At 41.1% G+C, this 23,169-nt stretch overlaps 5 protein-coding genes and 1 long non-coding RNA gene across 10 annotated transcripts; 2 read left to right on the forward strand and 4 right to left on the reverse strand.

Moving 5' to 3' along the window:
* Positions 1-2,237: 2,237 nt before the first annotated feature.
* On the forward strand, positions 2,238-8,093 carry LOC115728951 (microtubule-associated protein futsch-like). Its single transcript, XM_048278745.1, has 6 exons — positions 2,238-2,293; positions 4,044-4,197; positions 4,774-6,561; positions 6,639-6,755; positions 6,832-7,801; positions 7,846-8,093. The coding sequence occupies exons 3-5, from the start codon at positions 4,855-4,857 to the stop codon at positions 7,696-7,698; spliced, it is 2,691 nt and encodes an 896-aa protein (XP_048134702.1). The 5' UTR covers positions 2,238-2,293; positions 4,044-4,197; positions 4,774-4,854; the 3' UTR covers positions 7,699-7,801; positions 7,846-8,093.
* Positions 8,094-8,459: 366 nt separating this feature from the next.
* LOC115728959 (cyclin-L1-1) lies at positions 8,460-12,508 on the reverse strand. Of its 3 annotated transcripts, XM_030659363.2 has the most exons (10): positions 12,489-12,508; positions 12,347-12,409; positions 11,209-11,374; positions 11,015-11,096; positions 10,584-10,724; positions 10,302-10,471; positions 9,735-10,008; positions 9,093-9,519; positions 8,881-8,916; positions 8,460-8,787 (listed from the first exon to the last, which is right to left on the reverse strand). In XM_030659363.2, the coding sequence occupies exons 3-10, from the start codon at positions 11,358-11,360 to the stop codon at positions 8,717-8,719; spliced, it is 1,353 nt and encodes a 450-aa protein (XP_030515223.1). In that variant the 5' UTR covers positions 11,361-11,374; positions 12,347-12,409; positions 12,489-12,508; the 3' UTR covers positions 8,460-8,716. The 3 variants fall into 3 exon arrangements, with proteins under 3 accessions (XP_030515223.1, XP_030515222.1, XP_030515224.1); XM_030659362.2 differs by lacking the exon at positions 12,489-12,508 and having other exon boundaries at positions 12,347-12,486; XM_030659364.2 differs by lacking the exons at positions 12,347-12,409; positions 12,489-12,508 and adding an exon at positions 12,306-12,328.
* A 1,753-nt stretch (positions 12,509-14,261) lies between these two features.
* LOC115728954 lies at positions 14,262-17,585 on the reverse strand. 3 transcript variants are annotated; one of them, XM_048281349.1, is made up of 7 exons: positions 17,223-17,364; positions 16,378-17,112; positions 15,864-15,950; positions 15,453-15,599; positions 14,987-15,013; positions 14,798-14,893; positions 14,262-14,672 (listed from the first exon to the last, which is right to left on the reverse strand). In XM_048281349.1, exons 2-7 carry the CDS (start codon positions 16,654-16,656, stop codon positions 14,472-14,474), a joined length of 837 nt encoding a protein of 278 aa, XP_048137306.1. In that variant the 5' UTR covers positions 16,657-17,112; positions 17,223-17,364; the 3' UTR covers positions 14,262-14,471. The 3 variants fall into 3 exon arrangements, with proteins under 3 accessions (XP_048137306.1, XP_030515217.1, XP_030515218.1); XM_030659357.2 differs by having other exon boundaries at positions 14,263-14,672; positions 16,378-16,596; positions 17,223-17,585; XM_030659358.2 differs by having other exon boundaries at positions 14,263-14,672; positions 16,378-16,593; positions 17,220-17,585.
* An 88-nt stretch (positions 17,586-17,673) lies between these two features.
* LOC115743964 lies at positions 17,674-20,653 on the forward strand. The gene is made up of 8 exons (XM_030679008.2): positions 17,674-18,018; positions 18,088-18,219; positions 18,362-18,448; positions 18,761-18,901; positions 19,080-19,136; positions 19,547-19,573; positions 19,770-19,865; positions 19,952-20,653. Exons 1-8 carry the CDS (start codon positions 17,794-17,796, stop codon positions 20,144-20,146), a joined length of 960 nt encoding a protein of 319 aa, XP_030534868.1. The 5' UTR covers positions 17,674-17,793; the 3' UTR covers positions 20,147-20,653.
* LOC115743965 (histone H2AX) lies at positions 20,499-21,570 on the reverse strand. Its single transcript, XM_030679009.2, has 2 exons — positions 21,252-21,570; positions 20,499-20,885 (listed from the first exon to the last, which is right to left on the reverse strand). Exons 1-2 carry the CDS (start codon positions 21,450-21,452, stop codon positions 20,664-20,666), a joined length of 423 nt encoding a protein of 140 aa, XP_030534869.1. The 5' UTR covers positions 21,453-21,570; the 3' UTR covers positions 20,499-20,663.
* On the reverse strand, positions 20,973-21,254 carry LOC125315658. Its single transcript, XR_007198932.1, has 2 exons — positions 21,136-21,254; positions 20,973-21,104 (listed from the first exon to the last, which is right to left on the reverse strand). It is a non-coding gene; the product is annotated as an uncharacterized LOC125315658 (long non-coding RNA).
* Positions 21,571-23,169: the final 1,599 nt, after the last annotated feature.

Below are 23,169 nucleotides of genomic sequence, written 5' to 3' on the forward strand. Positions count from 1 at the left end.
ATTAGTCGGGGCAATTCACGATCTTGAAGTGTATTGAATCAAGGCGAAGTTCCTCATCAAGAAGAAGAGAGAGAGGGGAAGAATTTCTAATCCACACACGAGGTTGGGGCCATCAAGTACAATGTACCAGTCTGGCTTGAGTTCAATGAGTGTCCATGAAACAGTTAGGTTTCTACTTCAGGGTTAGACTTAAGACCGGTGAAAAATAATTTAGTTATGTTCGCTTTCAATTGGGCAGCAATTGAGGGGGATTAAAGTAGATGAAAGATTTTAAAGATTTCAGTGTGGGAGATGGAGGGCATAAAAGAGGAGTAGATATTCATGGTTCATGGTTGGATAAGAAATTTTTTTAATATAGGAGACAACTTTATTTATTTATTTTTTTGGTAAAATTGTCTGCCCCGGATGATGTTGAGTGAGGAAAATAGAGTGCGACTGAATTCACAAATTTAAAGGTGAGAAAAATTCAAACAAATGCATGAAGTGAACTTTGCTTCATATAAAAATTTGAAGTGGCATGAATCACCGGATAGGCCAGAAGTTAGTAAGGTTGGTGAGTCAGTTGGTTAAGTTACTTATGCTCTGAGCTAGAGTAGCATCGCTGGCATTGGCATAAGTAGCAGCTCATTTTCAAGACGAGTCTAAGAACTTGAGGGAATGTATCCTAAAAGGAAAGACCTTATGGAATGGAAGCGGAGAATATGAAATGGTCTCTCGACCTAGGCCTTTCATCCAGCCTCATTTTCGATAGCATTCGAGTCTCGTTGAGACGGTCGCTAAATCCGACATTCTTAGATATTCCGTGCTTGCATGATTGAAGGACTGAAGTCCGATTTTCACTTGATGTAAGGAAAACGGATAACGATTTCAAATAAGGGCCTAACCTCTCCGATTGGCTAAATATTATGACCGATCAAGAGCATTTTCGTTCAAAGGCAAGTTTAACTTAAATTAGATAAAAAATTAAGAAAACTAAAAGTTCTTAAAAAAAAAAAAAACATATGGGCGGGTGGGCCTCTCCGTCGGCCATCGTCAACGCCCCACTGGTAATGGGGCTGCGGCCACGAGCGGGAGACCTAATTTTTTCTTTTTTCTTTTTTTAGTTTTAGCTTTTTCTTTCTTTTTTTTTAATGGATAAATTTTTTCATTTTTTAACCTAATTTAATTCAGATTTTGTGTGAAAATTAGTATTCGAGATCAAAATGACGTCTAAGCGAGGTCGGGCCTCTCCTATGGCTTTCAAGGGTCTCGCCCGACCCTTTTCAAGCATCACGATTGGCCGGCTACTAGCAAAACGGAAAGAAAAAAAACATAAAAATGAAAAATCTCAAAAAAAGTAAAAGACAAAAATGCTTTCGACTAGCCGGTGAGGTCATGTCTGCAGCCCTTATTTGAAATAAGATCCGGGCCTTTATTCGGGAAAATAAGGATATTTTAAATCATTTGTTCGAAACAATATCCATTTCAGACTTTTATTTGATAAAATGAAAGTATCCAAATCCCTTATTTGAAAATTTTGCTTTAGAGGTTAAAGTTTGACGCAGTAACCGATATCGATATTTTCATAGACATAACATATCAAGCAGAAGTAAGTATACATGAATGGCCAGTAGGGATTGGTATGAAATAACTGGATTTACGGCAACCAAATTTCACCCATTCATGTTATGTGAGAATTGGCATTCTCTAGTTGGGAAATGGCCGAAAGGACACTATTATTGGAGTTTGGACAAAAAAAACATCGTTACGAGTACCACCTTTTAAATATATGAAACATCCTCGTTAGATTCGGTCGAAAAGTGTTCATTGCATCGAATCTAGTTTTCGTTTAGGCGTTAACCTTTTCTGACGAAATTAAAACTTAAGTTTTACGATCTGTACGTGAACTCATCCGATTACTACCGAATCGTCTCTTACATGATTCGAAGAATGAAATGCTCCAACAACGTGTTTGTTTATTTTTGTTTTAAGTAAATGTTTTTCGCATTATGCTTAAATTTTTTAAAATCCTCTTCTATAAGTTTGAAACAAAAAAAAAAAAATGATCGTTTTCTCTGGGAGAAATAAATAAAATTATGAAATGGCATATTCGGCGAAATGGTAAAAATAGTAAATGCCATGAAATTTGGTAACTCCATCTAATTCGACCAAAAAAAAAAGAGGAGGAGGGTCGCCGTCCTTCATATTGAGCAAAAACCTTCCCTATCCTACAGGCACGAGAAGAGAGAGACCTGCTTCACCGGCGAAAGTATGAATCGCTCCTCGACTCCGAGATCCCCGATTCTATAACCTGGTAATGTCATAGGTCTCGTCCTTTTCATTGCCTCTCTCTGTCTCTCTCTCTGTCTCCGATGATTCTTCTTTTCGTGCGAATCAGATCGGTGGGAGCTGGCGATCCTGTGACGGAGCTGTCCGAGTCCGTCTAGGGTAATTCGGCTTGTTCGGCCATGGTCTCCTGTTATCGCCTCTTTGATTGGTGTGGAAGTGTTTTTGAGTCTCAGTGGCTTTTTGAGTGTCGATGGTACCCAATTAGGTAGGCAAGGTGCCATCTTGCATCGTCAGGGTTTAGGTCTCAGTTTCTTTTGGAGTGATTGTTTCTTCGTATCCTCCGACGCATAGGTTATTTTGCGGGTGGTTTTTTTTTTTTTTTTTTTTAAGTGTAAGAGAGGTGGTTTCTGCGTAAGGGTTGATGCTTCTTTCATTGATCTTGAATGGGTTTCTCGTTGATTGTGGTTTTTTTTATTCCACCATATTTAGCTGTTGAGCAAATTTTCACAAAAGGCTTAATTTTTAACTCTCTCTCTCTCTCGCTTTTTTTATCTCAACTTACATATGTGGGTTTTTGCTGAACTACGCCTGGAAAAGCTTAGAAGTGATGCTATTTTTATCTGATGTAGCTGGACATGGTGCTCTCAATACAGATATTATTTCATCTATATCTTCAGTTGCTTCGGGTAGGACCAGGTAGTCTTTTTAGGTTAGAGTACATTACCTTGTTTTAAGTTCCTAGAGAAAAATGATCGAGGGGAAAAGAAACAGGATAATGTAATGTAAACAAATGACTGATCACCCATTTTAACCAATCTTATCTGTTTTCCGTATCTGATGCAGCAGTGCAAAGTTCCTTGTCTTTGCGACAGGTTGTGGCTAGTCAGAGTCTTTTGTCATGCTCTTACATAGTTTTTGGGTACTGGCCTTGGTGGTCAAAACTTATTGCTTGAATCACAAATTAGGAGAATCTTTTTAGCATCGTGAATAGCAGATATTGACATGTAACATTTATTAAGCAGCTTCAAAGCAAACATGGGTGACTTATCAATTAGTGAGGACATTTTGGGTGTGTAATGATTACACTGTGTAATTGCGAAGGTGGCTATCACAAGGAACATGGGTATTCTGTATTAGCAACTTATATTACCTCACAAATGACATAAGATTCCCAAAAATGATTCTTATTATGCTAGAAGTGTACTTTTGCGAAATTTGGCAATACTCATTTGTATCTCTTTTTAGTATAATAGACAAGGTTGAGGGTCCGACAGTTTTATGACTTGGATCTTTTACAATGTTATTGTAAATATTTGAGGTCGTTATTTCATTCTTTTAAGCTCTTATTGAGAGGATATGAAGAAGGAGATGTCCGAGAATTCCTTCAATAACATCTATGGTATAAAATCACGTTATTCACAACTCCATAAGTGCATTCTTGGCATCAACCAAGTTATTTTGGCCACTTTGATTACTGAATATCCTGGGAAATTACCCAATGTAATTCTCAGTCTCCCGAAAACATTAGACATTTAACAACCAGTCTATCCTAAAATTACTCGAGACCTTTTACTGGACTAAGTGAATCGTAAATCATGTCTGAATCGTGAATTTTATGGAATTATAAACAAGTGCTGCCTGGAATTTTAACCTTGATTCTTTCCTTGAAGTTGAATCTTTTTGTCTATAAACTGAGTCGAACCATATGATGTGAATCTTGAACCATCTGTCCTAGTGACATTGATTATTGTGCCTATATGATCAATGTGATGTAGGTCGAGTGTGGTAGATTTGAGGTTGGAAATAAAAAGGTTGGGTAGATGGGAAAAGAAAATAACAAGCAATAGAAATCAGATAGGTTGAACTGGAATTGGAAAAGAAGTACCACAAATGCATTCAGAATCGTGTGTCGTGATTAATGACAAGAAGGTGAAGTTTGACACTAATAAGGCTTTTGTACCATTTCATGAGTACAAACTGGCTAGATAGGAAATATTAGTTAGTATTTGTTATCTTACATTACAAAAGCTATGCTAATCCCGAGTTCCTACATTCTGCATTGTTTGGAAGTTTGCGTGATAATATAAGGACCTTGTGTTTGAAGTAATGTTTCTGTCTGACAGCATGTTCTTGCTGGTTTAAGTTTTTCGGCATATGAACGTTTTAGTAAATTCTTGGGTGTCTTTTAAAATAATTTTAAGACCATTTCATTTTCTTTGGATTGGAATGGTTTATGTTTTTATCGTGATCTTGAGATTGCTTTGGTTAAGAGTTATCTTTTCTTAAAGGTTTTATGGTACTACTATTATAGAGACGTCTTCAGTTGAAGAAATCGTTTTAGTGGAAATTTGTTACAACTTACATGTGGAAGATTAGTAATGCGATTATCCTGTTTAGCTATAAAGTGAGAAGACATGTGCATGCATATGTTTGGAATGCTGTGGAAGCAGTTGTATTAATTACCATTTCCCTAAGGAGCTTCTGATGTTTTGTTGATGGGTGCAGTTGAATTTTGGTAGGTGGTTGTTGCTTTGGGACTAAAGTTGGCTTGGAACACTGGGAGGAACTGTGTAGCAAGATAGAAAAATGGAAGCTGAAGCACCTCCACATGTGTCCACTGAATTACACACATTGGACCAGGAAACCAAGGAGGCAGTTGAAACACCTACAGATTTCTCCACTAAGTTGCGGCCTGAGGAAGACGAAAACAAGGAAGCGAAAATAATTGTGGACACAACTCATCCACTCTCAAAGGAGCAGAAAAGAAAGGAAGAAAATGAAGCATCTGCAGATGCCTCTGAGCCACACTCAATAGAGCTGGGAGGCAAGAGCAAAGGTGCGGAGACTTCCAATGAGTTGCAGGCTCCTAAAAGGAAAACTAGGAAGGTTTTGAAACCCAGATCAAAAATTGCCAAGAAATCTCCTGCCAGTAATTCCTTGGACAAGAAAAAGGCCGAAGAAATCTCCACTAAGTTGCAGCCTGAGGAAGACGAAAACAAGGAAGCTGGAATAATTATGGACACAACTCAGCCACTCTCAAAGGAGCAGGAACGAAAGGAGGAAAATGAAGCACCTGCAGATGCCTTTGAGCCACACTCAATAGAGCTGGAAGGCAGGAGCAAAGGTGCGGAGACTTCCAATGAGTTGCAGGCTCCTAAAAAGAAAACTAGGAAGGTTTTGAAACCCAGATCAGAAATTTCCAAGACATCTCCTGCCATTAATTCCTTGAATAAGAAAACGGCGAAAGTTACTGTTGCAGAACTCGAGGGGAAAGAAGAAATAAAGAAGAAAGCAGTATCACTGATTAATAATGGAAATAGTAGCATAGAAGTAGGGACCACAGATGCCTTATGTATGGAGCAGGAAAACAAGGAGGAAATTAAATCGGCTGCAGATTTCTCTGCTGAGCCACATTCTATGGAGCTGGAAAATAAGAACAAAGTAGCAGGAACCTCCAATGAGTTGCCGGCTCAGCAGAAAAATGAGGTGGAAATTCAAGCAGCTCCAGAGGTCTCCACTGAGCCACACTCTGTGGAGCTGAAAAAGAAGAGTGAATCTGCGCTGACCTCCGAAAAGATGCAGGCCCCTAGGAAGAGAACTGTTAAAGTTTTGAAAGCCAGATCAAAAATTGTCAAGAAATCTCCTGCCATTGCTTCATCGATGAAGAAAAAAGTCGAAGCTACCATACCAAAAGTTGAGGTGGAAAAAGCAACAAAGGCGAAAGATGTGTTGTCAGTTAAGAATGGAAATAGCAGCAAAGGAGACTCCTTGAAGCAATCTACTTCTGGTGATAAGATGCTACGGAATGCAGATGATTTGAGGAGTGAAGGAAAGGATGATTGCAACTTGAAAGGTGGAAATAGCTGCACTCATGTAGAGAAGAATGCAAAGGAACCAGCTGCAGATAATAGTGAGAAAAATGGATCTGGAGTGCTTGGAAAAAGCAAAAGGAAATGGAAGGAAACAGTAAAACAAAAGTCTAACAAGAGTTTGAACAATTTGAAGGACAATGAGAAACCTGACAATTTGGAAAAGAAACCGAGAAAAGAAAAGAAAGAAAAACTCGGTGGTTTGATTTTTATGTGCAACTCCAAGACCAAACCAGATTGTTTAAGTTATGGTGTCATGGGCATCTCCTTGAGTAAAAAGGATCTTGTGTTGGGCGTCAGACCTGGTCTCAAGCTTTTTCTGTATGATTATGATCTTAAGCTTATGTACGGAATTTACAAGGCCACCTCTCCTGGGGGCATGAGACTCGAGCCTAGCGCTTTTAATGGGGCTTTTCCAGTTCAGGTCAGTTCTTTATTACCTGGGTTTTCTTACTAGTTGATGGTTTTGTTTGCAAAGGCTGATCAGTTTTAAAATTCTAGGTGCGATTTAAAGTTCATCTCGAGTGTTATCCGCTGCCAGAGACTATCTTCAAAAAGGGCATGGGAGAAAATTTTACAACTAAACACAAATTCAAAACAGAACTTTCTATTGAACAGGTGAGGAATACATGCTACTTGTATGCGCGGTTTCTGCAGTATTTTTCCTGAAAAACAACACTTGAATTTCTTCCAGGTAAGTAGGCTTGCAGCACTTTTTCGACCAGTAGAGCTCCATGTGAAAGAATTGCCTGCTCGTTCCCCAAGATTGACCAAAAGCAGAATGGGGGATTCTCATGTCAGAGCTCGTGAATCACGACATCTATCACGTAGGGAAACATCGTCTAGGGATCCTTATGCTGAACATCAATCTCGAAGACTTCCGGAATTAGCTCATGAAAGTGACCGACCAGTTGTGGGCCGTGAGCTAGCGCCTAGGCCAAGAGCAGAATCTCGAGAAATGTATCTTACGGAGCAGGAGTATCGAGCATTTGGTCTTAGAGGAGAGAGGAGGAACGCAGATTTCCGAAGGCATATTTCTCCTACCCTAAGACCATACAGGGAGGATCACGAGAGAGAGCGCATTCGAAGACTACCGGAAGAGATACATAGGGAAGCTGCTCCGGCGCGGAGGGATAATGCTGTTGGACGTAGCTATACGAGTGACAGGGGATATAGAACTTATTCCCTTCATCCAAGGGAGGAATTGCACAGCCAAGTTCCTCCTAGGGCAGGTACATCCGCTGCTGCTGCTTTTAACTCCTACCAGGAGGATCCTTATGATGCATATCAGCATGGTGCTGCATCTGCGGACCCATATGCACATCGTTCAAGAAGGGAGGACATACCCTCAGGTTCTCTTTATGGTCGTAGTAGGCGGGAAAGTTATTTGACTGAGAAGGACCATCTACGAAGGAGAGCAGTTGATCGGGATGAATCACTTCCGAGGTATATTGATGATTTACTGGGACATGATCGAGCACACCGTTACGGGACTAATGAGAACAATGCTGCTAGCTTGCCGGTTTCATCTCGATACTCTTTTGCAGGTCCGAGGATCTGAAATCAGCAAACTTTTTACCCCCTCTTTTTCTTGCATATGAGGGTTTATGTATTTGCTTAACCTGTTCCTAGTAATATCTTCCTGCACCCGTGCTTCAGAGACTACACTTTTGTCTCAGTGCCGTTCCCCTGCATTATTTGATCATTTGGTCCGAAAGAGTGTCCATGGATGTTATATATAAGCCTTTGGTTCGCAGATTAAGTGCGTTGTGATTTTCTTTGTAAGGAATTGCTGGTTTTTTATTTAGCTCAAGATCTTTTACGAGGCTGGATTTTTTGTCGATTTAGAATGAGTTATAGACGTGATTTTTTTCCTTGCAGCCTACAATCGTAAGAATAGGAATTGGCTTTTTATTCCGTGTCGGACGTTATTCTAGATGATATGAGATTGTCGTCGGTTATTCTTTACCGTAGTAATCAGAAGTAAACCTGTGGCAAAAGAATAAATTTTTAATAATAATCACCTGTATCGCTTTCAAAATTAAATATATAAATTATTATTGACAGTGTAAATATTTTTTTAACTAATCATCTCAAATGCTGGTATACCAGATCATTCTTAAAAAAATATATATTTTTTTCAATTTATTCATATTTCGCGTAATAAATTGAGCTTTAAGCTAAGATTACGATATTGTTGACTGCATGTAGAGCGAATCTTGGATTTGATCGCCGTATAGGTCACCAAAGTTAAGGCACAGACCACCAAGCAAAAAAAACTGGATTGAGCCATGGCCACCCAAAGGAAACGAACATCATACATTGCCCAGGAAGTTCAAAAATTTGCTCAGGTATTTTAACTTCTATACATATATCATCATCGAAACAGCAGAGATAATATCACGAAGGCAACTAAATACAACACAAGAAACATGCCTCAAGTAGTTTGCAAGTCGGTTGCACAAAACTTATAAAGAAAGCCAGTTAAATCGCAGTGAAAAGACAAAGTTTCCCTTCCATCACAAGACCTGGATTCAGCCACTGGGTATGCCACTGAATTGTGGCAGATGACTACTGCTTCAAGCATATGAATGATGCCTGCGCCTTTCCTTGTCCCTGGAAGAATATGAGGAACTGCGGTATTCCCGATCTGAAAAGCAAGACAATTGTTCGATGTAACTAAGTATTGAACAAAGAAAGACACACAGAACCGATAAACAATTAGGTTAAATGGACAGCTTGCCTCGAGAAGAGTGATGTCTTGATTTATCTGAATGTCCTGCATTTCAAAGTGTAAAATACCCGAGTCAACAACGCGCAGCAGTTAAAAGTCCAAGGATAGTATGTGTCAACACAGAAAGAATGCTTCAATAGATTGATTCAATATTCAAGTCTAGGACTGAGTTCGACCCCAAAAAAAAGTCTAGGACTGAGACAATGGATTCACAAACAAACCTGAATCCTTGCCACCGTCTTTCGAGTGACGACGTCTTTCTCTAGCCTTATCTCTGTCGGAGTCTTCCCGTTCTCTTTCCCTGTCAGAATCCCTTCCTCGGTCACGATCTCTGCACTTTGTTCTCTCCCTCTCCCTGTCCCTATCCCTGTCCCTATCCCTCTCCCTGTCTCTGTCCTTCTCTCTCTCCTTGTTCCTTTCCCCAATAGCCTCATTTCTGTGCTCAGACTTCGACTTCGGGACAGAATCATCTTTTACCCCACCCTCAGTTGGCACGTTATTCGATTCATCATCGCTCCTTCTAGATTCCTTCCCATTTGGATCTACTAATTCGTCCTTGGATCCACCGGATTCCAGATTGCCGGATGATGGGGCAGTCTTGGCAGCATTAGAGTCGCTATTAACCAGGGGGCTACTCGGTGGAACCTCCTGAAAATAATCAAGAAAAATTGCCAGTTCCTTCGGTGGTGCCCACTTAAGACAATCCCTTTTCAGCTCTATGTGCAGAAACTTTAAATAGGTAGTCCTGAAAATGACAGCATAGCTATTCTATTTGCAAATAGAGGCAGCAAACCATACTGTCTCCAATCCAACTTTACAAAGGGACATAGCAGGTAATGGAGAGAAAACAATAAAACAATTACCTTCGAAGCTGGTTTAGATTGTAAATCCGAGGACTTCATGGAGAAAGTAAAGGAGTCTCCATCCTTACATACTGGAATATATTCTGCTTTGGGCAGGCTGTATAAATGAGCCAAAACCCTACAAACTTCGTCGATTCCGTCTTTGTCTGCATCAAATGCCTTCCACCATGGTGGATTTTCAGGAAGTGGCACCTTGAACCTACGAGCAGCAGCATATACAACGCCACATGCCACAACCTCACTCTTGAAACGAACACACAAGGCAGTACGCAAACTGCTCAACAAGCAAAGAAACATAATGTATAAGATCATATGCACCATGACAGAATGCAAATTTATGATTGAATATACTAATATATTCATAAGCAAAGTGTCCATTCAAATTACTTCCACCTGCCAACACAAACAGGCACCCCGCACCCAGACAACCCCTTCCTCCCCAAAACACATGCTTCTCTCTCCACACCTACCTCAAAGAAAATAATTTAGTTGCACGGCGACACCAACAGTGAAGTGCATAAAACATTGACCCACTAATCAAGATTGAGACATCATACAGATAATTACCTATCATTTGCCAGATTCCAGGCTTCCTGTCTCAAATCTGGAGGTGTTCCTAATGTAGCGAGGTAGTTTGAAATGAATTTGTGAGGATGCTCAACATGACAGATGAAACCCATCTCTTTCAAAATATGTCTTTCTGTTCTGCTTAACTCTATCTTCAGTTCTGCATACTTCTGTTTAAAAAATGCAATATCAAATACCTATAAGGATTCCGAAAAAAAAAAAAAAAAATACCTATAAGGATGATAAAAGAGCAAGTTATCCTACTAAGAATCCAATTCTGACCTTTGAACCCAGGTCCAGATGCTCTATTGGCAAGTTTTCCCTCCTACATTCCATGCGATGGAAAACAATGAGGACTTGCCTAGCCTTCCTAGGGCTTTCCTCAAGTTTTGATGCTAGCCAAACACTGCTTGCAGCAACTTTCTGCAAGGATTATCACGACCAAATCAACTTCTGGATAAGCATTTTGCAAGAACATATAGAAGAAAACTTTCATCTCAAATCAAGGCAAAAAAGATTGCTCGAAATTTTGCCACAAGAGATGCGTGACGAAAGAATAAAGAGTAGACTGAAATAGGAAATTAAGATACCAGGTTACAGTGGAAAAAGAACATATTCAACTTCTGCACCAATGTCACAGTTCAGAATTTCCCTTTTGGAAATCACAGAAAATGAGATGGAAATAATATAAAAGCTGGTGTAGAGAAGTTAACCTTAACATTGAAACGGGTGAATGACTTCTTGCAATAAAAACGATGAAAGAGAACCTGGCCCGTGGCCATCACTGCTTGTGGTCTGTGTGGCAAATTAAGGAAATGATCCGAACAACAGAATGCAGTACAAACGATTTAAGCATAAATATTGAGGCCTTGAACCATCCATCGGATGGGCATACAGATGAGGATACAGTTTGAGTAGAATGCCACTTTCTTGAATTAAGTCACAACCATAAATTCTAAGAGTTGTTTCTGTTGCTTCATCAATTCCATCTTTCCTGGAAGGCGAGTTCTTCAACTGCTCATCCGTCAGGTAGAAGTTGTCGATTGCAGTGTAAATCATTGCTGATAGAAGAGCTGCATAGATCAAGACATCTAATATCAGGTATATTTCGGCGTCCAAAAAGAAAACAAGTTATCTCAAAATTCGAACACTAACAGTGCGAAATGTGAAAGAATAATCTTTATACACTAATTCAACCATGACTCTATGACAAACTAGTTTACACATTGTTACGTTCTCTCGACGCTAAAAGCTTTCATTGCCTTATTCACGTAGCACAGACAACAGATGCATCACATGAATCAAGCTAAACTGCGCAATTGATGTGACCCGCACAACTGGCCTCAAGTACCAGTGACTCTGCATAGATGGGTTTTAGAAAGTTAGATGTACTACAATTTCTCAATTGCAGATGTAAGTTTACGTCTCTGTTGGAGACTCTGAGGAGATTCACGACCAAGGCACAGTACAAGTCACTCCATATTTTATGCCAGAGGAGCAAAACTAGTCACTTCCAGAGACCCACTTAGTCCAACACGAGGACGGTGAGTCTGCCCCCCAATGCGTGCACTCGCATATGGAGAGAGCACGCATAAAGTGAGCTGCTCAGGAAGAATGACCACAGTATTTTTCTTGCTTTCTCGATTTTACTTTCCGGTTGCCGTCTTCTCTCCTACTTAACAAAAACATCAAATCACCACAGTCTATCGAAACCTAATTTCAAATTACCAGAACCGTTTAACCTTACGAGGCACGAAACAACTCCACCGGTTGTAGCCCTACGAGGCTCAATCCACACGCAGAGCGTCCCCGCACGTCACCACCCAACACGTCACAACGCGCCAAGATCAAAATTTTCTTCACGCAAATCGGAGTTCGACAAGCACAAGCACCACCCGTTGAACCGGGAGTCAACAACAAAAGCCATACACGATCTGCCAACGAATGTCGGACAAACAAAGCGCGCAGAGAGAGAGAGAGAGAGAGTAGGCGAATTGAGGGTACCAAGTTCCTGAGACTGCGAAGGAGGAGCGAGTCCAACTCACCTTCGGTGCTCGAGGAAGTCCGATGAATGAGCCTTCTTCAAGAGGAGAGAAGAGAAGGTGCCTTCCCTCCTTTGAGTTTCTGTCGCTCCCAAGCGGAGCCCACGGGAGGAGAGAGCGAGCGCACTAGAAGAGAAGGTGCCTTCCCTCTTTTGAGTTTCTGTCCCTTCCCTTTGATATATATTTAGGTTAATATCACAAAAAACTCTAAATTATTATATTAATAAATTTATCTTAAATTATTTTTTAATCGTAACAAATCTCAAAATAGTATTTTTATGATAAATCTATCCCAAACTATTTTATTAACCATAAAAAATCTTAAACTAGTACATCCGTGACAGATTTATCCTCAAATTAATTTTTTGACCGTAAAAAATCCAAACTGATAAACTTATGATGAATTCAACCTATGTTAGTTTCCCTTAAATTGAGTTAATACTATGAAATACATCAAACCGATACACCACTAACAAACAAAGGATAAAAGTCCCAAATGAGTATATCTATCAACTGTCATATGTTATCTAACTCAACAATTTGATGGTAAAATTTAATGAAAAACTAACGGATGGTAAATTTGTCGCAAGTTTACTAATTTTAGGTAAATTTATCGCAGATGTACCAGTTTATGACTTTTGATGGTTAAAAAAGTAATTTGAAATAAATTTCTTATAGATGTATCAGTTTAGAGTTTTTTATGGTATTAACCATATATATTTTGGTCAAAACTGCAAGAAATGTGTGAATTTATTTTCTAATTTTTATTTCTCCATAATCTTTTATTATGATATTTCCACCTATTTTATAATGCAAATCCCTTGATTTTTCACATTAGGTTTGTGTTATTTACTTCTTCTTCTTTTTCCATTTATCTACTAAAACTTATTTAATATATTCTATAGATTTGAACCTTATTTCTCTCAAAAGAAAAAATCAATACATATGTGTTCCAAATTACAATCTAAATCCGAATGAAGAATTTGCACATATTTCTATAAAATAGATGGATAAAACTTGAAATTAGGAGAATGTCGGAGAGCTTTTATTATAACCTAGGAAGCATGACACTCTCCGGGAGCCTCCGTGTCGAGCTGGACACATCGACATGTGATCGACAAGTAGTCGGTATTACGAACACACTAGCAACACGAGAGTCTAGCATTGTGACATGCCATTTTGACACGTACGTAATCAATTTTAAACATTTTCAATATATTATGGTCAAAATATAAATTTAACCAAAATATATATACTTAAGATATATACCCGGGTACTCCAAAATTAATATATCCAGCCAGTAAAAAAAACGTAATCTTGTATTCCTAACAAAAGAAGAGGAGGAGGAAACTCACCACCGATATTTTTATTTATACATGATAATTTATCATGTATATATTTTTATATATATCTAATAAACAACGTATCTCAATGTATCGAAATTTTCTATTTTTCGAGAAATGATGTGTAGGCGTGATGCGTCGCATGTCGATGCTACTTAAATTATGAATGAAGAGCTTTTATTAAGAAAAGGGCAATTAAAATTTTCAATTTCGCGTAGGTGGTGAGAATCGAACCCTTTGGCGCCGGCGTAAGCCACGGTCAGGGGTTCGAATCTCTCCCAACTCATTCTGCGGACTTAAGTGGGGGACCCTTGCTGGTGGGTTGCGGGGCCGGTCTCCCTCCGGGTATAGTCGCATTCACCCCGCCCGAACGGTGGTTGGTGAGTTAGCGGATCCTGGATTATAAAAAAAAAAAAAATTTCAATTTTGGATGAGAAATGTTGAAGTTTATGTCAGAACATAAGGTTTGTAGTGCATGAAGTGCAAAAATAGTCTCCTAAATAACATATTCACAACAATTAAAGAACGAATAAAATGAAGAATTGAAGTTCACAAAGTGCAACAAAAATTACAATAAAAATATAGGAAGGAAAAGATATCTCCATAAAAATCATCTTATGCATAAGACACCTCGCAACATACCCAAAGCAAAGGCAAGTGGAATTCATTATGCTTACACTGGGATATAACAGATTTTCAATGTTCATGACAAAAACATAAGATCTCAGTAAATCTGTGTGCTGCCAACCCAAAAATGAAGAAACAATAGTGTTTCGCGATCAGATCTAGATGTCTGCATCGCCTATGGTGTCTTCTACGACATTGATGCAAAACCCGACAGACTTCCCCTGGGACATTGCCTTCGCAAGCTCCACCCGTGCCATGTCGTGGCGGCGCAGCAGCAGGACAGTGTTCAGCACCGACCATCTGACTTGAGAGTCTGCCTTCTTCTGGGTAAATCCCAAGCCCTTGAGCAATAGATCCAACTGTCCAACGAACGCGAGAATTTCACTCGAGATTGTTGAAAAGTGTGCAGCATTTCGCTCTTTGCTTGCGAATGATCATGGCGCGACTTAGTAAAAATGGTAGGACCAGAAGGACCGCGCCTCACCTTGTTTATGTCTGCGAGGCCTCCCTCGGCGCATCCAAAGAGAAGATATTCAGTCGCCACGCCAGCGAGGGCTATGCAGGAGAATCTATTGAGCATCTAATAAGAAGAAACGGCTCAAGTCCCTTAGTGCAGTTATGTCAAATATGCATGGAAATGGTTACGATCGTAAGCATGTCGGAGAATACGTACCCTTGCCGATACTCTTCCCACATTGACCTGCATGTTGAAGAGAGCCCATTTATGAACAGTGAATTAGCAGATCACCAGTCTAGAACTATTGTATCAGAGGAGCGAAACACGATTTCGTTTTTCTTTTTCCTGGACCTAACAGGCAACAAGTAATTCCTCAATTGTTGCCATAAGTTAAACATTTAAATACATCCTCCAATCAATATACTGACAGATTCACATCTTGGTTCTCTCACAGCTCGCTTTGCCCTTAACAGTTTGCTCTGGTGTTTGCAGTAGCAGGATTAAAGAACAATCATTGTAGACAGGATCACATTAATGAAGGCATGACAAGTCTCTTAGACTTGTCATGACCAATGACCGGTCGGATTGTGTTAAAGGGGGTATGACACAACGACTTGCAATGCACATCACCAGACATGAATAACAGATAAGTACCGAGGAGGCAGAGTTATAGAAAATTTACTTCTTCAAGAAATTCGAAATCTACGAAAGAAGTCCCTGCTTGGACATTGAGAGAGCCTTCCTTCTTTAAAGCATCCAAACTGGAGACTGTATATCCCCTAGGAAGAATTCCGACCAGGTAAGCAATCAAGAAATGTCCAGCTTCATGCTGCGCAATATTTCAGTCCTTTCGATCAATGACAGGGAAGCTCTCATCACTAGGAAAATGTTCTCAGACTGAAGAATGTATAATATGCCAAGTTTTAAAAGAGTACAGTGAGAAAAACATGTTAGGGTATTAAGATGCAGCAATGACTTAGTTGTAGAATATAAATGAAAATAGAAGACTTTCAGGATGCCATGAATAGAGAGACGATAAATATCTCAGTAGGGTTGTGAATGAGCATGAGAGAGAGAGAGATATTTGTCTCACTTGAAGAACCCTATTGTGATACTTCTGACTAAAAGTATGGCCAATTGTATCAAGAACCAAGCTGCCAACTCCTCCATTGAAAGATACCTACATGAACAAGCGAATATTTGCATTTTAAACACAGTAAGAATTGCACATTTGCTTCAAAAGACATACAAATGACTCAAAAGACCAAAACAAGTGTAAAAGGAGCAGCAAATCTATAAAAACTGCAGCACTCCTCTACCGCTTGTGTAGCAGACTTTGTGACAATCCAGCTCACCTCTTCTTTACATCCTCTTAGTCTACTAGTTACAATTTTTTGCCTCTTTTTGTAGGGGAAAAGCAGTGGGGCATGTTTGTGACCAACCTCAAACTTCAATCTAGATGTCACACACAAATAACTGAAAAAGGAACAACACCAGAAGTAGCGAACTTTCTGAAGAGTCTAATATTGCCCAACAAATCAATGGTCATTTAACAGGGACCAGAACTATTGGCTATCAAGTTATAATCCTTAGGTTAAGCAAATTACCGAGTCAAAAGTCCACAGAAATAAAAGGCCCAAAGAAACATAGAAAATTTGCTGGGGACTAAGACCCAACAAGTTCCATGCGGAGAGCCCTCCAGCGACAGCAGCAAGCTGCAGGTTTCTCTCTATAGCACCAAGAGTCGCATCTACCGGAGACAAGAGCAATGCCGCTTCGATTCCATTCAACTTCAGTTCATCTAAAGTGTAAAGCCGCTGCGGTAACTGCAATTGGAGCCTAAATAATGAGCACAAGGCACAGCAAATTCGCGACTTTTGAGACATTCCCTTCCAAGAACAACTTCAAATATGGCAACAGCTCGATGGTATTTATAAATTGAATACAAAATTGGCAAGATTCTTATTCAAGATTAGGCATCAGTCAGTTGCAAAACAGTGCACATCTCCACTCCTCGGCTGTTCCACGAACCATCTTCTTAACCCACCCCAAGACTTTCAACCAGGTGTGTGCTTTGTAACAAATCATTGAAGAACGAAGATTGAAAAAATAACTAGAATAACAACCTACGTCATCAAGTCACCATTGCCCACAAAAACACAGGAATTTCCTCCATTCCTTTGCTGCAATAACCCATCAATGGAAAAAGAACAGGAGAAAGATTACAAGAATCACTGAAAAACTCTGCACAATCCTAGTCTGCATTGCCCACAAGCCACGAAGACATGAAAGAAGGTCCAGTTTTGCGTCTGCTCCAACAATGTAAAGGCGTCCATTCATATCTGAGAAGCATACACCCCTCACAAACGAAAACTTTGAGAAATGAACCGAGCGCTCTGAATCAAACACAGAATCGTACGCATACGAGCAAGAAGTAATGCAATTGACAAACCTGCCTCGCGGAACCGAAGCAACGGAGACCCCCGGGCTTGCCGTGCGATTCTTTCACAAGAGCCAGAGCCCCCCTCTCGTTCCCTTTAGCTAGCTCCTCGTCCACTCGCTCAAGAACTTGTCTTCTTGAAAATTCGACTTGCGACGACGACGCTCTGACGATGATCGTCTTCAAGATCGGGACTTTCAATCGAGGGTCGTGGGATAAGTTCCCGTAGAAGCCGACAGTCCCCATCCTCGGAGGAATTTGTGTCAGCAGAGGCCAACGTTGCGGGTAGCGGCTTCTGCATGAGTTCAGCACAGCTCTTGGAGGTGGTGTTGCTCGGAGCAATTACCGTGTCGTTCATTTCCGACCACACATTAAGGTGGCCTGGCAAGTTAAGCAAGAACCAAAAATTTAAATATATAAAAAAAAAGATATTTGTGATATAACAAATTAATTTAATGTAAATATTATAATAAGCAAACTGGATTTATGCCATGACTCGCGAGACTTTACCAAAGTGGGATAATGATGATGATGATGCAGATGTTGTGGCAGTTTTGCTGGCTGCGGAAGCTGAGCTGAGAAAATGCATGCGTTGGCGTGCCACAGCTCCACCGGCGTCTCCGACCACCGGCGATGCATCCTCGCGGCGGACCACGGCCGACGATCCGACCCTTCCGAACGACGCCGAGGATCTCTCCTGCGACTGGACCGGGAGCTGGGGAAGCGTAACTACCGCAACGCCGTGGCCATCGCGAAGCAGCTGCAGGGTAAGCCCAGTGGTCTCGCCGGCTTCGGCTCTGCCAAGCAGGTATCCTCTCTCTCTCTCTCTCTCTCTCGTGACTGTGATGCGATATCTCCTTGTTAAATGAATCTTCAGGTTCCGAAAAGAGTGTGGTTGCCTGATGATTTGAAGCTGAATGGCACGGACTTGTCGTATCTTAGTCCACTGCTGGACTCAACTCTCGATTCGATACAGAGTTGCCTTGATTTTGCTCGAACGGAAGACTCTGTATGTATGCACTTTCACTGGCTCTCTTTTTTTTTTTTTTAATAAGAACTGGAGAAATTGTGCCGATTGGGTTAGTAGTGTGGGGATGAAATCTGCGATCACATCTGTTTGCCTCGGCTTTGAGTGCTGTCTTCTGTTGCAGATGCCAGGAAGTGGACAGCAAAGTGTTCCGCTTGAAGAAGGAAACGATCAGCCTCTCGGGGAAGAAGACATCTTCATGTGTTCACAGGTAAGAGCTCTTCTGTTGGGTCTCTAATTAGTGACTCGAGCGGTTCAGCACTGAGCTCCGATGCCTCATCGAACAAAGACGTGGTTGGCATTGGAAGATTTTAGCTTCGGTTTTGTCGACTGCAAGACCAGTGATGCATTGTTCGGTTGAGGCACGGAACATCATTCAATGATCAACCTTTGCTCATTTCAAGCTTGGTAGCTGAACATGACTGAGCTTGATTTTGCCATCCATCTAATTCCTGTGCCGCTCTGGGTTTTCATGTCTCCTTCACATTGGGGATTTGTTTGAATAGAAGTCCATTTGTTGCAGCACGAAGCAGGTCATTTCCTAGTTGCTTACCTACTCGGGGTCCTCCCGAAAGAATATAAAGTGCTGAAGAGAGGGAATTCAAGCCAGGATCAATTTGCTGGAGGGACTGTGAAATTTGTGGGATTCGAATTTCTTAGAGAGGTAAGGGGGCTCCGACTGTTCGACCAAATCAGGCCACGAGTAAATCGAGGATTAGGCTGTTCAGTAGGTCAATCTGTAAGGTGCTTTTGAACCGTACTCTGAAATGGTGTGAGTTTATGCAGCTTATATGCCAATTCCTCTCTCCATATGTGCCCTTTCCTGATTTCTTGAAACACAGGTTCCTGAATTGGATACATTAAGCGAATCCATTGGCGGCAGAAAATCAAGTTATAAAGTGAGATTATTTTCTTCCTCTGTATGTCATTCATGATAATATCACTTCAGCATTTGAAACCTTTACAACACCCGACTCCACTTCTCACGGGACATCTCCCAATCCCCTGTATGTCACTATGAACATGCTTAGCTCGCAAGAGACAAGCTACAGTTAATTTAAGCACAATTATACTTGTCCATAAGCTTTTAAGGATGCTCATGAGGCTTTTTTTTTTTTTTTTTTTTTTGGTCGGAGCTCATGAGGCTTTGAGTCTCTACATTTTGAATATCTGCTGTTATGGGATAGAAAGTGAAGGAAATTTACTCGAGTCACTTCCTATATCTTGGGATGAAAAGCTAGAGCCTGTGTTTCGGTTCCAGTTTGCTTCTACTCGGACTTATGCTAATTCTCATATCCCATAAATGCAGGTTAATAAGAGATGCATATCCTCCAAGGTAGTGTTTTCTTACTTGATTCTTATGATCATGTCTTATTTGATAAAAGAAAACAAAACATGGTTTTTGACATGGTAATATTCACAAGCAGAATGTGGTCACTGCTGATTCCATGGGGGGCTTGTATAGTCTGAATTTGTGAAAAAGTACTCCTTTTGAAGCGCTTCACTGCTTATAACATGCTCTAAACCTGCAGACTTTCAACAACTTTTCCTGTGTCATTCTGGGAGGCTTAGTGGCAGAGCTTCTTTCTTTTGGCTACTCTGAAGGATTGCATTCAGATGTTGATAAGGTCATTTCAACAAGTACTCGAGTTTTGAAGAATATTCACTTAAGTTGTTCTAACCACGTAACATTTGATCTGCTGCAATTCAACAGCTGGATAGAGTGATCAGATGGTTGGGCTTAACAGAATCTACAGTGAAATCACATGTTAAATGGGCATCTCTGAACACTGCCTTCATCCTGCACCAACACCACGAGACTAGGCTACAATTAGCCAAAGCTATGGGGTCAGGACAATCGATAGGATCCTGCATTAATATCATAGAGAACTCTCTGCATCAGAAATAAAGCCAGGTAACTCGCTCATTGTTTTTCTTTCCCCTGTATAAGTTTGCAGAGTGATGATGTTGATGCTGAAAAAGTTCAATGGTTTTGTGGATACTAAGAAAATAGAAGTAATTGAAGGATGAGAAATTCCACAGCCAGAGAATGTTTCCAGGTCTATCCCAATGGTCTGAAAACCAGACTAAACTTGGGCATTCGGAATCAATGCCTTAAGGCACAAATTGTACTATCTCAAGTTCAAGTTCAACATACATCCTCTTTCCATCTCAATTCACCTAAAGCAGTGAAGATGCCATTTATCCGAGTTATAAAACCACATGAATAGAATTTCCAGTCTACTTGACATCTAAAAACATGGACAACGAAAAAACCCTTTGATTTGATTCAAACATGATCCTAGTAAGATATCAGGATTCCCAGCAAGAGAGAACCTGAAAAACCCATATTCAAACATATACACTAGGAGTCCGCCCATGGCAAAATCTCTTATACAAGATCCAAGCTACAAACTGAAAACTCCCTAGAACTCCTGAGAAGCAGATCCAATGTCTCCCTTCCCTTTGCCCATCTTCTTCGGCAACAGCGTTTGGTGAATGTTGGGTAACACTCCTCCATTAGCAATGGTCACAGAACCCAGGAGCTTGCTCAATTCCTCATCGTTCCTCACGGCAAGCTGGATGTGCCTCGGGACAATCCTGTTCTTCTTGTTGTCTCTAGCGGCATTTCCAGCAAGCTCCAACACCTAAAAGCACCCAAAAAAGCTTCATTAGATTAAAAGCGTCAACAAACAAAATCAAAGTAATCCACCAAAATCCAGACGACAGGCCGATTGTTTTCCATATGTTGGGTGGGGTGATAATTCAGATGAAAGAATCGATTTTTATCCACACAAACCGACATTAGCAATCGAGCGACGAAGAGCGAAACCAGAACAATCATCTCCGAATAAGTTGAAAATTTTCTAACGAGAAACACCAATTATGAATATCAACCCATCACAAAAGCCCCTTCCAGAACGGAATGACTTCATCAAACCCTATACTTCAGCACAGATTCAAGGAACTTCCAAAAGCAACCGACGCTAATCAAGCCGCAAAACTAATCGAACCTCGGCGGCGAGGTACTCCAGGACGGCAGAGAGGTAGACAGGAGCTCCGGCACCAACGCGCTCGGCGTACTTCCCGGCCTTGAGGAACCGGGCGATCCTACCGACGGGGAACTGCAGGCCGGCCTTCTGCGATCGGGACACGGACTTGGAGGCCTTGGGCTTGCCTCTCCCTCCTTTGCCACCTCCTTCTTTCGAGCTCATCTCCGCTTCGAGAGAACTACACAGTGAAACCCTAGAAAAGTATGAAGATTTGGTGGCGATTGCAGTGGGGATTGGAGAGACGGAGAGAGAGAGAGGGGATCGTGGGGAAGAAACGGGGGATGCGGAAGAATATAAATAGAGCGCGAGATGCTGAGTCCATTGGTCGGCTTCAGGGTCACGCGGATCGCCAGCGTGTCATGGGTATGGGCCGTTGGATCTGATTCTCGCGGGAAAAGGAAGTGAATCCGAGTTTTTTTGGGGTCTTTCGTGAACTTTGACCGTCCTTCTTCGCGCTTCGTGTATTTTGACACTGACACGACGCCGTATTGCGGCCCACGTGAACATGGCCATGGGCTTGTGAATTGCATGTTCTGGACTCGGTGTTCGGCCTAGCGTAGGATACGACTGCGCTAAAGAAGATGATAGGGAGTAGGGATGATCGGTTTTCGGGTGAGCTAGTTCTCTCACTTCGGAAATGAACCACTCACAAAGGGCCGGTTTCACAAATTGGGAATCAAGAACCGCTCTTAGATTCCTAGATCCACCTGGGAATCGGACCACCCGCCTAGTCCGGTTCTCGGTGGGTCTATAAAACCGGCCATGCCTTTCGAGACTCGGCAGTATCCAACACGAGTATGCTTGAAGCCTGGAAATATGTATGTTCCAAAAACCCGCAAGATATAAACACCTTTGAACTTACAAATATGCACGTTCCAAAAACCTGCAAGATATTAGAGTGTGATTGCAATGTCAGATTTCTCCACTCCCATTGACATGTCAATAGATTACCTAAATCAAGCAACATAATATCGATTTGGTATGCGTGAATTGCATAACAGAACAAACACCGAATATCAATTTTTGTTGCCCCTTTCTTTGATCCAAGTCCCCACCTTCCATCTAAAATCCATAAATGTGGCAAATAAACATGAGGAACAAATGCGCAATTGAGAGAAAGGGGAGCGACCAAAACACGCCACAAATGCACGAATCCAAGAACATAGGGGCGACCAAAACACAAACACATGCACCTGTGAGCACCGAGGGTTGTGAGTCCGTGATCCTTATCATCATCGAGGCCGCCATCTGCGAACGTCAACTTCGATGAGAGAGAGAGAGAGGAAAGGTCAAGAAAAATTATGTTAGAATTATAAATGAGAGAGAAAGTCGTGAGTTGAGTCGCACAATCATGTGAGGGAGAGCTTAGGAAGCTCATGCATTGACTATTAGGGAGAGCCAAAGGCGAGGCCGCGGCTGAAGGTGAGAGGTGACCAAGAGTGACTGGTGATTAGAGGCAAGAGGGTTGAAAGGATCGTGAAAGAGAGCGAGATGAGATGAGTCTATAATTTTGATTGCTGAATTAGGGTTTTGAATTTGTAACATAAAAATCCGATCCGGGTAGGCGATTCCGCACTGGAATTGGAAAAAGCCCAAAATCAGTTGATTCAGCTTGGTTCGGGCGGTTCCCAATTCTTTTGCTCGACGATGAACTTGATGCCAATCGTAGGCAATCGGGAAAATAGGAATTAGGGACTTTATGGCAAGATTGAATTGAGAGAGGATGGTAAGAGCAACTTGTCATTGGATTGGTGACTAAATCAGCCGTCTCAATGTGGTTGACCAAGTTCAAAGAAAGAGAGAAAACAAAGCCACTTCTGAATCTGTCTTTCCTATTCTATCTTGAACTGAAACACAATAGGACTCAGGAAATTGCATT

This window comes from Rhodamnia argentea, chromosome 1 (assembly GCF_020921035.1).
Source record: "Rhodamnia argentea isolate NSW1041297 chromosome 1, ASM2092103v1, whole genome shotgun sequence".
NCBI lineage: Eukaryota > Viridiplantae > Streptophyta > Magnoliopsida > Myrtales > Myrtaceae > Rhodamnia > Rhodamnia argentea.